Here is a 16,566-nt window from a genome sequence, read left to right as displayed (position 1 = left end):
TCTGGGGAAGGGGGAACAGCAAGGCCAAGACAGTCCCATCCCCAAAAGGATTAGGAAAAATAAGTTCATCGTCAAATTATAAAGCAATCAATAGAACCAGAACCAGCAATAACTCAAATTTTATAACTTCCAAACAGAGACATTAAAATACTTATGTTTAATAAGTTAAATAATATAGTGGAAAGATGGATAATATGCATGAACATAAGGGAAATATCAGCAAAAAGATGGAAACTACAAAAGAGAAACAAAAAAATATTTCAACAGCCTTCGCAGCAGCCTGAACACACAGCTAAGGAAAAAGTCAGTGACCTTGAAGATAGGTCATAGAAAGCTTTCAAATTGAAATGAAAAGAAAAAAGAGACAAAGATAAAGGCAAAACAGAGAATCCAAAAGCTTCGGGATAATATAATTGTCTAACAAATGTGTAAATCGAGTCACAGAAAAAGAATAAAGGAAGAACAAGACAGAAGACATCGCTGGAGAAATAATAGCCAAGAATTTTCTTTAGTTAACATAATACAACAAACCAGAAATCTAAGAACCTCAGAAAAATCCATGCAGAAGTCAAGAAAAACTAGATAAAGTATAGTCAAACTGCTGAAAATCAAAGATAAAGTATCTTAAAGCAATCAGAGAAAATAGAAACATTATACACTGTAAAACAAAGACAAGAAACAACACTAACTTTTTTTAAAAAGCCAGAAGGACTACGGTAATATTGGGGAAAAAGATTTCAGAACAAGGACTATCACCAGGAATAAAGAGGGATATCATATAATAACAAAAAGATCAATTAAGCAAAAAGATACAATAATCCTAAATGAGTAAATAGTTCCAAAATACATAAAGTGAAAACAATAGAACTGTAAAGAGAAATAGCTAAAAGTCAAAGGATATCATTTAAAGCTGACAAATCTTTGGCCAAGCATGGTGGCTCACACCTATAATCCCAACATTTTGGGAGGCGAAGGCAGGAGGATCCTTTGAACTCAGGAGTTTGAGACCAGCCTGGGCAACATAGTGAGACCCTCTCTCTATTAAAACACATTTCAAAAAATTAACTTAGCATGGTAGTATCTGTCTGTAGGCAGTCCCAGCTATTCAGGAGGCTGAAGTGGGAGGATAGCGTGAGCCTGAGAGATCAAGGCTGGAATGAGCTGATTGTGCCACTGCACTCCAGCCTGGGAAACAGAAGGAGGCCTGTCTCTGGAAAAAACAACAACTAACAAATCCACAGTTTAGGTAGACAGTGGTATTCCCAAGGTGAACACTAATAAAAAGCATGTAATTAACCAATATTATATGGTCAAAGACAGGCAGAGGACCAGAGAGGAAAGACAATGTATGTTAATTTTATCATTTCTTAGTTTTGTCAAAAGAAAGAAGGTGTAGTTCATTGAGTAAAGTTACAAAGATTACCAATAGAATATACAAACTTTTCTAATTATCATAAGAAATACATTTTTTAAACATCATTAAGTAAAATATTTCACAAAAAAATCATGAGGTGAAAGTTTTTTAAACCTATGTAATCATATAATATTTTTAAATAACAGACTAAGGCCAACTACATTAGTCATATCAATAAATATAAATAGGCTAAACTCACCTATCAAAAGAAAAAAGACTGAGAAAGAAGACCTGAAAAGACATTTCTCAAAAAATACTTATGAATGGCCAACAGGCATATGCAAAAATTTTCAGCATTACTAATCATCAGAGAAATGCAAATCGGAACCACAATGAGATATCGCTTCACACCTGTGAGAATGGCTATTATTAAAAAGACAAGCGATAAGAAGTGTTGACAGAATATGGAGAAAGAAATCCTTGTGCATTGTGGACGAGAATGTAAATTAGTATAGTGGTTATGGAAAACATATGGACCTTCCTCTAAAAATTAAAAATAGGGCTGGGCGCCTTGGCTCATGCCTGTAATCCCAGCACTTTGGGAGGCCAAGGCAGGCAGATCACTTGAGGTCAGCAAATCGAGACCAGCCTGATCAACACAGTGCAACCCCATCTCTACTAAAAATACAATTATTAGCTGGGCGTGGTGATGGATGCCTATAATCCCAGCCACACAAGAGGCTAGACAGGAGAATCACTTGAACCCGGGAGGCAGGGGTTGCAGTGGAGCCAAGATCATGCCACTGCACTCCAGCCTGGGCAACAGAGCGAGACTCCGTCTCAAAAGAAAATAAAACAAAAATAGAACTACTGTATGATCCAGCAGTCCCACTTCTGGGTATATATCCAAAGGAAATTCCGTTAGTATGTCACAGAGATATCTGCGCTTACATGTTCATTGCAACATTAGTCACAATTGCCCAGATATGAATCAATCTTAGTGTCCATCAACAGATGAATGGATAAAGAAAATGTGGTAGATATACACAATGGAATAGTAGTCAGTCTTCAAAAAGGAGCTCCTGTCATTTTTGATAACACGTATGAACTTAGAGGACATTATGCTGAGTGAAATAAGCCAGAGACAGAAAGAAAAATACTGCATAATCTCATTTATACGTGGAGGTTTTTTTTTAGTTGAACACATAGAAACAGAAAGTAGAATCGTGGCTATGGGGCAGGCAGGGGGAATAAGGAGATGTAGGTTCAAGGGTACAAAATTACAGTTATGAGATGAATAAGTATACAGATCTAATGAATGGCATAAGGACTGTATCAATAATACCGTATTGTATAGTGGAAATTTGCTAACAGGATAGAGTTTAGGCACTCTTATCATAAAAAAAAAAAATTATGTAAGGTGATGGGTATGTTAATTTTCTTGATTGTAGTAATCATTTTACTATGTACTGTATATCAAAACAGGCTATACCTCTTAAAAATATACAATTTTTAAAAGTATGTCATGTAATTGCAAATGAAAGAAAGCAAGTATCATATATGTTATCTAAGCAGGTGGAATTCTGGCTGATGTGCATTAAACAACACAATGACATTTTAATGCTATAACTGCAATTTCCAATAAAAGATATTACATTATGAGTGTACACACACCAAAGAAACTAATACAGCAACCAAAACAAAAGAAAATGTAGACATACGTAAGCAGTGAGAGATAATCCACCACTTCTCAGTCCATAGATCAAGTAGAACCAAAATAAATAAATAACAGAATTAATAAGTTAATTCTAATCAGTGGGTATCAAATTGCAATGCCCCTTCTCAGTAACAGAACAGCTTTCTTTGGGACAACAATGTAACCAGCTAAAATATTACATTCCCAGACTTCCCTGCATCCACATAGAGCATGTGTCTAAGTTCTGACTAAGGAGGTAGAAGTAGTATAGTGCAGAACTTCAGGAAAATCTCCTTAAGGAGAAGGATGCAGGTCCTTTCTTTTCCGTCTTTATCCAGAAAAAAAAAAAAATGAATATGATGGCTTGAGCTTTAGCAACATCTTGTTGCATCAAGACAAGGGCATGTGATCAGTGAATGTGAAAGATCCTGGGTTTCCATTATTCTCAGCAAACTAACACAAAAACAGAAAACCAAACACTGCATGTTCTCACTCATAGGTGGGAGCTGAACAATGAGAACACATGGACACAGGGAAGGGAACACCACTGGGGCCTGTCGAGGGCAGGCAGGCCAGGGGAGGGATAGCATTAGATGAAATACCTAGTGTAGATGATGGGTTGAAGGGTGCAGCAAACAACCATGACACGTTTGCCTACGTAACAAACCTGCACGTTCTGCACGTGCACCCCAGAACTCAAAGTATGATAAAAAAAAAAAAGAAAGAAAGAAAGAAAGTTCCTGAGTTTCTAACAACTTTGTAAAACAACCATATCAGCCCTGAACTGCCCAACTCTAGATTTTTTTTCTTGGGGGAAAAAACACCAACATCTCTGTGTATTCATGCTATTATAGATGGGTCTCTGTTACATGTACCTGCACTTAATCCTAATGGATATAAACTTGAAAGCAAAGAATGCCCAAAGAACATTCACCAAAATTGACCATATATTTTAGGACATACACATACACAAACCAAACTCAAGAAAACAGATGGAGGGATTAGCCTAAAACAGAAGGGTCACCTCTTCCTCTGAAAAGGAGACCAGGTGCATTTACAGGTAAGTTTACAGAAGCTGGGCAGCAAGTCAAGGGCTTTTCCCTTCTTCATCACCTCAATTTTCTCTGTTAAATAAGAGCCAGAAATGTTTAAAAGGTAGAGGAGGAAGTAGACAGAGGGCAAGATCTGCAAGTTTTGAATGCCACTAAGGGACAAGTTGAGGGAGAATAGACAAGATTGTAAGTTTTGTCTTTTTTTATTGTTGTTATTCTGATTGAAGAACTATCAAAGTTTTCATTTGTATCCAGTTCTATCCGGTATAAAGGGAAAAACAAAATGGTTAGGTTCAGAGGCTCATTAGTTAGGAAGAGTGGTAGTTTAAACACAGAAGAAAAAAAACCCCACCCCCTTGTTAACTCCATTAAAGCTTGGAGCTAGGGAGCAAGAAACAGATTTTTTGTTGTTACTTTGATTTTGTTGTTGTTGTTTTTCCTTTAGCTAAGATGTATGTCACAAACCAGATCCCTGTTTATCAAGGACTGAAACCCCCCTAACTTTAGGAAGAAAATATACATATTCATTCATATGTATGCTCATATACATGCCCATAGAAACACATTATACAAATGTGACTCCAAATGTTTTTAGTATTAACGCAGGGGGGGAATAACAGTAAATATATAATTCAAGGTTAAAATAAACTCAAAATCAACTACTAATTTAATCAAATGTCCTTAATTTGTGCCCCAATATGTGACTTTTTGATTTTCACAAATTACTAAATTAGTACTAACAAATATTTTTGCCAACTTAATAGAAAGCGGTTACGTAGGGTAACTGAGAACATCAACTCACCTCATTCAGAGCATTTTGTGAGACCTAAGAGAGCATCACCACCTGGTGGCAGATTCGTGGTAATGATTAGCAATCAAATAGAAGGAAATGGCCAGTCCCTGTCATGGGCAACACACAGTAGGAGAGGCAAGAAGCCTTAGCCCAACCTAAGACCACAAAAGGTAGCACTATAAGGGCTTAGCTACCAACTTAATAGACTAACAGAAATTCTTCTTTGGAAGGGTGATCTAAAGTCCGCATTTAAGAGTCTAATATAGTATCCCATGTAGTACAAAAATCCTGTCTACAAAACTATAGAGATATGATACATTGTCTGTGTTAAATACCTGTAGTAAAAAGAAACTTCTTCTCTGGATATCATAGATTGCTAGACAGGTTTAATTGGCTTTAAATTTGAAACGTTTTATGTCCCTCAATTAGTAAATCTAATTTTGCAATCCAATGCAACGTAGAAAACCCCCGATATATTCTATAGCCTGACTCGAACTATATCTCTCTTATTTTGTTTTTGTTTGTTATAAATACATCCTGTATTCTTCAATTGCCTTGATTTCTAGATACCTTACATCCTGGTCTTCCAGATTTTCCGGATATATTTGATTTGTCAGAATCCATTTTTAATGTGACACCTAAATAAAACTGACTCACATGTAGTCCGTGGAGTATAAGCATTTCTATTAATGCTTTCCATGTTTTCTTTCAGATTTCAATAGCTGTATCACACTTCTGCTCACATGTTTTAATCACAATTATTCCTGAGTAGCTTATGTTACATGGTGACCAGTAAACTGAGTGTTAGAAGAGACTGAATAGATTTAAGGGCCAGCATTTACTTTTAAAAGCCTATTCCTAAACCTCAGCTCTCTTCCTCTGCTCTATAAACTTCCACCATATATGTTCACTTATAAAAGAAGAGATACAATAAAAGAGTGACTTCAGGATAACCATGAAGAGACAGTAAGCCATAAAAATTTTGATAAATTTTGATGATTAGACCATAAAGAGTTTATGGTGACATAGGCATCGTATAGCTCTCTGAATTGACAATGCAGAACTTAAGGCAATCTGCTGTTTGCTGTCCATTTGCACTGGTCTTTGTGACAATATAAAAAAACAAATAACCGTACTCCTAATCCTTTATAAAGATTGTAGAGGATTTTTTCTGGGGAGTGATTAGGCTGGAAAGGTAGGAGCTAAATATTGTTTTGGCAGTAGCAGCTTTTGCAACAGTAATAGAATCTTATGCAGACTGTAGCAAAATAAAATCGCACCACTTAGGGACATGCCATTGGTAACTTTGGACAAATGTTTAATATGGCTCATTATAAAATATCTGTTATAAATTTGGTATTTGCCATAACAAATGTTTTCGATTTGACTTCTTGTTCTTTTCAGTTTCTCAGAATATGCATGCCCAGGCCAGGCATGGTGGCTCACGCCTATAATCCCAGCACTTTGGGAGGCCCAGGCAGGTGGATCACCTGAGGTCAGGAGTTGGACACCAGCCTGACCAACATGGTGAAACCCCGTCTCTAAGTAACCAGGCATGATGGCGGGCACCTGTAATCCCAGCTACTCGAGAAGCTGAGGGAGGAGACTCGCTTGAACCCTGGAGGAGGAGGTTGCAGTGACCTAAGAATGCGCCATTGCACTCCAGCCCAGGTGACAGAGCGAGACTCCATTTCAACATGCCCATATGAACTCATGATACAGATGGGAAGCAAAACATTTTTACTACTAACATCGAAAAAAGGGTATAATATAGATATTTTATATATATATATATATATATATATATATATGAGATTTCAGCTGTTATCGAAGTGGCTACAAGTGATAGTCTATAGGAAATTAACAGTATGTAACAAAATGTATTTTATTAGAAGGCAAATAATTTTAACCAATTTATTTCTCTCCATGATTAACGTTTAGCTGTATCATGTTTTATTTTTATGTTCCAGGGACTTTGAAGGCAACCATATCCAAAATTTAGGAAATTTGACTTTTATTTCCTGCAGTAATTTAACTGTTTTGTAAGTAATATGCTATTCTTTTGAAGTAATATTATATCTTCTTACAATTCTTACAAATAAAATTAGTCATTTATGTGGACAGATGCTAACATAAACATGCATAGTAATTAGTAATTATGGCAAATGTTCACCTTGACTTGAAGTTTGTTGAAACCAAAATTTATGAAGTTCCAACCAAGGGTAACCCCAGATTTAAACATACACGAATCATCAAAATGGCACAATATTATCTGAGACCTGTTTTTTCTCAAACTTAAGTAACATGTACACTGATTTTATGGAAAAAAACTCCCGAAGGGATCCAAGATAGCCTATTAGGAGCAGCTCAGGATTGCAGCTCTCAGTGAAAGCACAGAGGGTGAGTGGACACCGCATTTCCAGACAGATTTTTATTGCCCACAGACCAGGAGATTCCCAGTCAGAGGAGCCCCAAGGGTCACCAGTGCAGCTGTTTTGGCCGGTGCGGCTGTTTGGCTGGCGCCCCAGCACGGCGGTTCTCTGTACAAAATACACAAGTCTGGGCGCCATTTTAGCTGGTGATTGGAGCTCCAGGAAGACATAGTTGCCCATTCATCTGATTAAAAAGGGGACTGAAACAGGGAGCCAGGCCAGGAGATTCCTGGGCAAAAAAACGCCACGAATCTCAGCGTGGCTGTTTCAGCTGGCGCAGGCACAGTGGGTCGCCACGTAGGAAATCACACAGATCCCAGTGCCTTTTCAACAGGCGACTGGAACACCTGGGAGACAGTCAACTGTTCAACTGAAAAAAAGGCTCTGAGGCAGGGAGCCAGGTGATCAGGCTTGGCTGGTCCGACCCCCACAAAAAAACAGCAGTTGGAAACGTACTGGGTTGAGAGTTTCACGGCAAGCACAGCTGAACCTGGGAAGGTCCAGCTCTGTGGGGGAGGGGTGTCCACCATTAGCAAGGCACTCCACCATTACGGAGGTAGTCCACCATTGCTGAGGCAGCCTGCTGTTGCCAAGGCAACCCGCCATTACAGAGAGAGTCCGCCATTACAGAGGAAGGCTACCATTGCTGAGGCAGTTCTAACTACACCTGTATAAAGAGGGCTACAGGGAAGTTCACATGGAAGCTGGGCAGAGCCCACAGCAGCTCAGCAAAGCCTCTGCAGGCAGACAGTAACTAGGCTGCCTCCTTGCTGGGCAGGGCAGCCCTGAAAAAAGGCAGCAACACAACAAAAACTCATAAATAAAGCCCTAACTCCCTGGGACAGAGCACCTGGGAAAAAAGAGGGGTTTATGAGTTCTGCAGCAGCAGACTTAAATGTACCTGCACAGCAGCTATAAATGAACAACAAAGCACACAGTTCAGCACTTGAGCTCCTATAAAGGACAAACTGTACCTTCAAACAGCTCCCTGGCCCACATATAGCCAAAGAGTCACCTCATAAAGGAGAGCTCAGACTGATATTTGGCAGGTATCCTTCTGGGACAAAGATAGCAGAAGAAGAAACTAGCAACAACCTTTACTGTTCTGCAGCTGCTGCAGGTGATCCCCAGGCAAGCAGGGCCTGGACTGGACCTCAGCAGTTCTACAGCAGAGGGGCCAGACTGTTAGAAGGAAAACTAAGAAACGGAAAGAAATAATTTCATCATCAACAAACTGGATGTCCACTCAGAGACCCAATCTGAAAGTCAACAACTACAAAGATGACAGGTGGATAAATCCGCAAAGATGGGAAGAAACCACCACAAAAATGATGAAAACACCCAAAACCAGAACGCCCCTCCTCCTACAAGAGATCACAACTCCTCACCAGCAAGGGAACAAGGCTGGATGGAGAATGAGTGTAATGAATTGACAGAATCAGGCTTCAGAAGGTGGGTCATAAGAAACTTCTGTGAGCTAAAAGAACATGTTCTAACCCAATGCAAAGAAACTAAGAACGTTGAAAAAAGATTTGATGAAATACTAATCATAATGGACAGCTTAGAGAGGAATATAAGTGAATTGATAGAGCTGAAAAACACAACATGAGAACTTCGTGAAGCATGCACAAGTTTCAATAGCTGAATTGATCAAGGAGAAGAAAGGATATCAGAGGTTGAAGATCAACTCAATGAAATAAAATGAGAAGGCAAGATTAGAGAAAAAAGGGTTAAAAGGAATGAACAAAGTCTCCAAGAAATATGGGACTATGTGAAAGACCTAATCTACATTTGATTGGTTTACCTGAATGTGACAGATAGAATGAATCCAAGCTGGAAAATACTCTTCAGGATATTCTCCAGGATAACTTCCCGAACCTAGCAAGGCAGGCCAATATTCAAGTCCAGGAAATACAGAGACCACCACAAAGATATTCCTCAAGAAGAGCAACCCCAAGGCACATAATCGTCAGATTCACCAGGGTTGAAATGAAGGAGAAAATGCTAAGGGCAGCCAGAGAGAAAGGTCGGGTTACCCACAAAGGGAAGCCCATCAGACTCATAGCAGATCTCCCAGCAGAAACCCTACAAGCCAGAAGAGAGTGGGGGCCAATATTCAACATCCTTAAAGAAAAGAACTTTCAACCCAGAATTTCATATCCAGCCAAACTAAGCTTTATAAGTCAAGGAAAAATAAAATCCTTTGCAAACAGATTTCATCATCACCAGGCCTGCTTTACAAGAGCTCCTCAAAGAGGCACTAAACATAGAAAGGAACAACCAGTACCAGCCACTCCAAAAACATACCAAATTGTAAAGAGCATCAACAAAATCAAGAATCTGCATCAACTAACGAACAAAAGAGCCAGGTAGCATCAAAATGGCAGTATCAAATTCACACATAACAATATTAAACCTAAATGTAATTGGGCTAAATGCTCCAATCAAAAGACACAGACTGGCAAATTGGATAAAAAGCCAAAACCCATCGCTGTGCTGTATCCAGGAAACCCATCTCACATGCAAGGATACACAAAGGCTCAAAATAAAGGGATGGAGGAAGATTTACCAAGCAAATGGACAGCAAAAAAAGCAGGAGTTGCAATTCTCATCTCTAATAAAATAGACTTTAAACCAACAAAGATCAAAAGAGACAAAGAAGAACATTACAGAATGGTATAAGGATCAATGCAACAAAAAGAGCTAACAATCCTAAATATATATGCACCCAATACAGGAGCACCCAGATACATAAGGCAAGTTCTTAATGACTTACAAAGAGACTTAGACCCCCACACAATAATAGTGGGAGACTTTAACACCCCATTGTCAATATTAGACAGATCAAGGAGACAGAAAATTAACAAGGATATCCAGGACTTGAACTCAGACCTGGACCAAGCAAATCTAATAGACATTTACAGAACTCTCCACCCCAAATCCAAAGAATATACATTCTTCTCAGCACCACATCACACCTACTTTAAAATTGACCACATAATTGGAAGTAAATCACTCCTCAGCAAATGCCAAAGAACAGAAATCAAAAAAACAATCTATCAGACCACAGTGCAATCAAGTTAGAACTCAGAATTGAGAAACTAATTCAGAACCGCACAGCTTCATGGAAACTGAACTGGCTCTTGAATGTTGACTGGGTAAACAATTAAATGAAGGCAGAAATAAAGATGTTCTTTGAAACCAATGAGAACAAAGACACAACATACCAGAATCTCTGGGACACATTTAAAGCAGTCTCTAGAGGAAAATATATAGCAATAAATGCCAACATGAGAAGGAAGGAGAGATCCAAAATTGACACCCTGTCAACAAAATTGAAAGAGCTAGAGGAGTGAGATCAAAAAAACTCAAAACCTAGCAGAAGACAAGAAATAACTAAGATTAGAGCAGAACTGAAGGAGATAGAGACACAAAAAACCCTTCAAAAAATCAATAAATCCAGGAGCTGTTTTTTCAAAAAGATCAACAAAATAGACATACCACTAGCCAGATTAATGAAAAAGAAAAGAGAGAAGAATCAAATAGATGCAGCAAAAAACGATAAAGGGGATACCACCACAGATTCCACAGAAATTCAAACCATCATCAGAGATTATTACAAACAACTCTATGCACATAAACTAGTAAATCTGGAAGAAATGGATAAATTCCTGGACACTTGCATCCTCCCAAGCCTAAACCAGGAAGAAGTCAAAACCCTGAGTACACCAATAACAAGGTCTGAAGTTGAGGCAGCAGTTAAGAGACTACCACCCAAAAAAAGCCCAGGTCCAGATGGATTCACAGCCTAATTCAACTAGACATACAAAGAGGAGCTGGTACCATTCCTTCTGAAACTATTCCAAATAATCCAAAAAGAGGGAATCCTTCCTAAATCATTTTATGAGACCAACATCATTCTGATTCCAAAACCTGGCAGAGACTCAGCAAGAAAGGAAAACTTCAGGCCAATATCCATGATGAACATAGATGCAAAAATCTTCAATAAAATACTGGCAAGCCGATTGCAGCAGCACATCAAAAAGCTTATCCACCATGATCAAGTAGGATTCATCCCGGGGATGCAAGGCTGGTTCAACATAAGCAAGTCTATAAACATAATTCACCACATAAAGAGAACCAAAGACAAAAGCCACACGATTAATTGACGCGGAGAAGGCCTTTGACAAAATTCAACAGCCCTTTATGCTAAAAACCCTCAATAAACTAGGTACTGACAGAACGTATCTCAAAATAATAAAAGCTATTTACAACAAACAAACAGCCAATATCATACTGAATGGGCAAAAACTGGAAGCATTCCCTTTGAAATCTGGCACTAGACAAGGATGCCCTCTCTCACCACTCCTGTTCAATATAGTATTGGAAGTTCTAGCCAGAGCAATAAGGCAAGAAAAAGAAATAAAGTGTATCCAAATAGGAAAGGAGGAAGTCAAATTGTCTCTATTTGCAGACGACATGATTGTATATCCAGAAGACACCATTGTGTCAGCCCAAAATCTCCTGAAACCGATAAGCAACTTTGGTAAAGTCTCAGGATACAAAATCAATGTGCAAAAATCACAAGCATTCCTAGACACCAATAACAGATTTAAAGAGAGCCAAATCAAGAATAATCTGCCATTCACAATTGCTACAAAGAGAATAAAATACCTAGGAATACAACTGACAAGGAACGTAAAGGACCTCTTCAAGGAGAACTACAAACCACTGCTCAATGAAATAAGAGAGGACACAAAAGATGTAGAAACATTCCATGTTCATGGTTAGTAAGAATCAATATCGTGAACATGGCCATACTGCCCAAAGTAATTTACGGATTCAACGCTATCCCCCTCAAGCTACCAATGACCTTCTTCACAGAACTGGAAAAAACCACCTTAAACTTCACATGGAACCAAAAGAGAGCCCGCATAGCCAGGTCAATTCTAAGCAAAAAGAACAAAGCGGGAGGCATCACACTACCAGACTTCAAACTATACTAAAAGTTTACAGTAATCAAAACAGCATGGTACTGGTACCAAAACAGAGATATGGACCAATGGAACAGAACAGAGGCCTTGGAGGCAACACAACATATCTACAACCATCTGATCTTTGACAAACCTGAAAGAAACAAGCAATGGGGAAAGGAGTCCCTGTTTAATAAATGGTGTTGGGAAAACTGGCTAGCCATGTGCAGAAAGCAGAAACTGGACCCCTTCCTGACATCTTACACTAAAATTAACTCCAGATGAATTAAAGACTTAAACATAAGACCTAACACCATAAAAGTCCTAGAAGAAAATCTAGGCAAAACCATTCAGGACATAGGCTTTGGCAAGGACTTTATGACGAAAACAACAAAAGCCAAGTAGACAAATGGGACCTAATCAAACTCCACAGCTTCTGCACAGCAAAAGAAACAGTCATTAGAGTGAATTGGCAACCAACAGAATGGGAAAAATTTTTGCAATCTACCCATGTGACAAAGGGCTGATATCCAGAATTTGCAAAGAACTAAAACAGATTTACAAGAAAAAAACAAACAAGCCCATTCAAAAGTGGGTGAAGGATATGAACAGACACTTTACAAAAGAAGACATGTATGAGGCCAAAAAACATATGAAAAAATGCTCATCATCACTGGTCATTAGAGAAATGCAAATCAAAACAACATTGAGATACCATCTCACCCCAATTAGAATGGCCATCATTAAAAAATCTGGAGACAACAGATGCTGGAGAGGATGTGGAGAAATAGGAACAGTTTGACACTGTTGGTGGGAGTGTAAATTAGTTCAACCATTGTGGAAGACAGTGTGGCGATTCCTCAAGGACCTAGAAATAGAAATTCCATTTGACCCAGCAATCCCATTACTAGGTATATAACCAAAGGATTATAAATCGTTCTACTATAATGACACATGCACACAAATGTTCATTGCAGCACAGTTTACAATAGCAAAGACCTAGAACCAACCCAAATGCCCATCGATGATAGACTGGACAGGGAAAAAGTGGCACACATACACCATGGAATATTATGCAGCCATCAAAAATGATGAGTTCATGTCCTTTGTAGGGACATGGATGAACGTGGAAACCATCATCCTCAGCAAACTGACACAAGAACAGAAAATCAAACACCGCATGTTCTTACTTATAGGTGGGTGCTGAACAATGAGAACACATGGAGACAGGGAGAGGAGGAACACTGGGGTCTGTTTGGGGGAAATAGGGGAGGGACAGCACAGGGTGGGGAGTTGGGGAGAGATAACATGGAGGGAAATGCCAGATATAGGTGAAGGGGAGGAAGGCAGCAAATCCCACTGCCATGTGTGTATCTATGCAACAATCTTGCATGTTCTTCACATGTACCCCAAAACCTAAAATGCAATTTAAAAAAAAATTCCCAGAGAACAGCAAGAGACTGTCATTGGATCTCAGTTTGAGAAACACTGAATAGAAGTCTTAGTCTATACTAATGTTTATCTTTTGCAAATTCTTACTGCATAAATTAAGTTTTTCTTTGTAATTATGAAAAAATAATTATAATCAAAATCAAAAACAAAATACTGCTGAATGCTCACAGCTCTGAGGATGTAATTATAGACATCAAGATAAACCTTAAAGTGTTATTGACTGTAATTCCTTCTTATGCATCTCTGGCTTATTTTAAATTCACATGGCATTTTCTGTTGAAAGTAAAGGATGTTAGGTCTTCCTTCAATTAAAAAAATCCAACTCTCCCATTCACAGCTTATTTTTCCAGAGTCTTTTTCAAACTATGGATTGCAACTAATAAGTAGTTGATGAAAGCAATGTATAGTACAATTTAGTATACCCTTGTCAGCATTTTTAAATGAAACAGAATTTAATTGAATAGATTATATCAGACATTAATGCAGATAATAAATGGTTTCATGAGTCTTAGGACATGTGTGTGTGTGCATGTGTGTGTGTGTTTTATGATCCAATATAAAATACACTTTTTACTGTTTGTTACCGCAGGAAATACTTGAAAACCATTATTCTAGACTACACAGGATCCATGTGTATAGGCAACACACTACCTCCCACTAATATGACCATATGTTTTCTCCAGTTATATCCCCATTCCAATGGGTTCTGTTGAGTTCCAGTTTGAACTCTTCTCCGGAGTTCAGCAATCTTCAGGTGCAGGGTGCTTGATACAAAGTCTATAAAGTCATGCAAAATAGTTTATAGTAATTGCCCAAAGGAAACCAAATCGCACCTGAAGGACACGGAAAAAATAGATATCTGAAAAACTTAGAATTTATTTTCTATTGTACTTATATTTATTTTTGAAGGAACCCTCTGTATTAAGAGATAATTTGTGGATTTCCTCTTAAGGTGTTGTGTTTTTAAGGTCCAAGAATATTGAGAAATGGTGGTAATGGTTTGGAGTGCAGGGAGGAAATACTTAAAGATGGGAAAGGCCCATTTGAAGACATGTCATACAATGTTTAAAAAATTAAAAGCCCTATAAAGGTTAGCTCTTAGTTTGTCCTCTAGACCAGCTGATAACAAATGAGATCAGTGCAGAAATGTCAAGAGTTAAACAGTCTGATTCAGCATCCCAAATTAGAGATTCTTCGAAGGGGTTTGGCTAAGAGTGGACTTCCTTCGGCAGCTCCACTCTAAATCACATCAACTAACAAATGAATAGGAGTGCTGTGGTGTGTGGGCATTTTGTTAGACAGATATGCTCTGCAGACTGAAGAGACAAGTCCAAAGCGACTCCTCATGCTCTTGGTTGCAAGATACGAAGTCTGTACTCTCAAAAGTTGGAGTTATCACCATTTCTCTTGCAAAGCTCTTCCCACCCCATTTCACTTAAAATTTTGAATTTCTATTATTATCATTATTAAAACATTTGAGAAATGTAAGATTAAAATTAAATTGGATAATTTATACTACTTCAAAATATCTTTATGTGAAAAATGTGCTGTGTATTCATTATCTTTGTTTCTGCAGACTGTTCCTCTCTTTATTAATTCTTGTCACTGACCTAAAAATGTTACAATGTATTTTTTTTTTTTTTACTTTCAGAGTGATGAGGAAAAACAAAATTAATCACTTAAATGAAAATACTTTTGCGCCTCTCCAGAAACTGGATGAATTGTAAGTATGACTGAACATATACTATTAAGAATTTTTCTTTCTGATGTTTTATTTTTCACACTTGTACTTATCCGTGTTTATACATTTAAAGAATATTACTTATCTCCTCTTTCTAAGCATTATTTATATATATACACCTCAAGCCACAAAGGAATTCAGATAGCTTACAAAAATATATGTAAATTTAAAATATAAAATAAATATTTGAGGAGGGTGGGGTAAAGGAAACATAGCTGTAAAGACATAATAAAGCCAGCATAAAATTAATAAATATTTTCTACACCACTCTGTTCCACTCCTAAGGAAGGACAGTAAATTTTCAGGGGTTTTTTATTTTGTTTTGTTTTATGTTTTGTTTCGTTTTGAGACAGGGTCTCACTCTGTCGCCCAGGCTGGAGTGTAGTCGTGTGATCTTGGCTCAGTGCAGCCTCCGCCTCCTGGGTTCAAGCAATGATCCTGCCTCTGCCTCCTGAGTAGCTAAGATTACAGGCCCATGCCACTACACCCAGCTAATTTCTGTATTTATAGTAGAGACAGGTTTCACCATGCTGGCCAGGCTAGTAAATTTGTTACTATGTTTCCCAAAGGATTAGGATTCAGGGACCATACCACTTTGCTGATTTGAAACTACAGGATAATCTTGGATCCATAAGGAAACTAGACACTACTGTGGATAATATCCCCACCTATAATAATGGAAGAGAAAGAGAAGTTATTTTTATAATGTCCCTTTTTAATGCCAATGACATAATTCCAAAGGCCAATATAACAATTCTATGATGAACCAAAGCCTGTGGTTTAAGCACAGTGTAGTTGATTTTCACAGTAAAATAAGATGTGGAACAATGGTGAAGTGCTTATCCTTCAGCACTAAAATTTATATTTTGGTGTCAACTTTTTTCTTTTCATTTTTGTTTGTTTCTAGTGCCAGGGTGTCACTCTGTTGACCAAGCTGAAGTGCAGTGGTACAATGATAGCTCACTCTAACCTCGAATTCCTTGGGCTCAAGTGATCCTCTCACCTCCGCCTCCTGAGTAGCTAGGACTGCAGGTGCACACCATCATGCCCAGCCAATTTTTTTTTTTTTTTTT

The 16,566-nt window shown here is 38.2% G+C and overlaps 1 protein-coding gene across 1 annotated transcript in view; it reads left to right on the top strand.

The window, feature by feature from the left end:
* The window catches only part of RXFP1 (relaxin family peptide receptor 1), a 154,821-nt gene that overhangs the window by 114,376 nt on the left and 23,879 nt on the right, over nucleotides 1–16,566 (top strand). The window contains exons 10-11 of the mRNA XM_017526017.1: nucleotides 6,866–6,937; nucleotides 15,404–15,475. Coding sequence (XP_017381506.1) covers nucleotides 6,866–6,937; nucleotides 15,404–15,475 — 144 coding nt within the window. The remainder of the gene's footprint in view (nucleotides 1–6,865; nucleotides 6,938–15,403; nucleotides 15,476–16,566) is intronic.

This window comes from Cebus imitator, unplaced genomic scaffold (assembly GCF_001604975.1).
Source record: "Cebus imitator isolate Cc_AM_T3 unplaced genomic scaffold, Cebus_imitator-1.0 Scaffold40, whole genome shotgun sequence".
Lineage (NCBI taxonomy): Eukaryota > Metazoa > Chordata > Mammalia > Primates > Cebidae > Cebus > Cebus imitator.
Note: the sequence above shows the minus strand (reverse complement) of the source record. Positions and strands in the feature narration are given on the sequence as shown.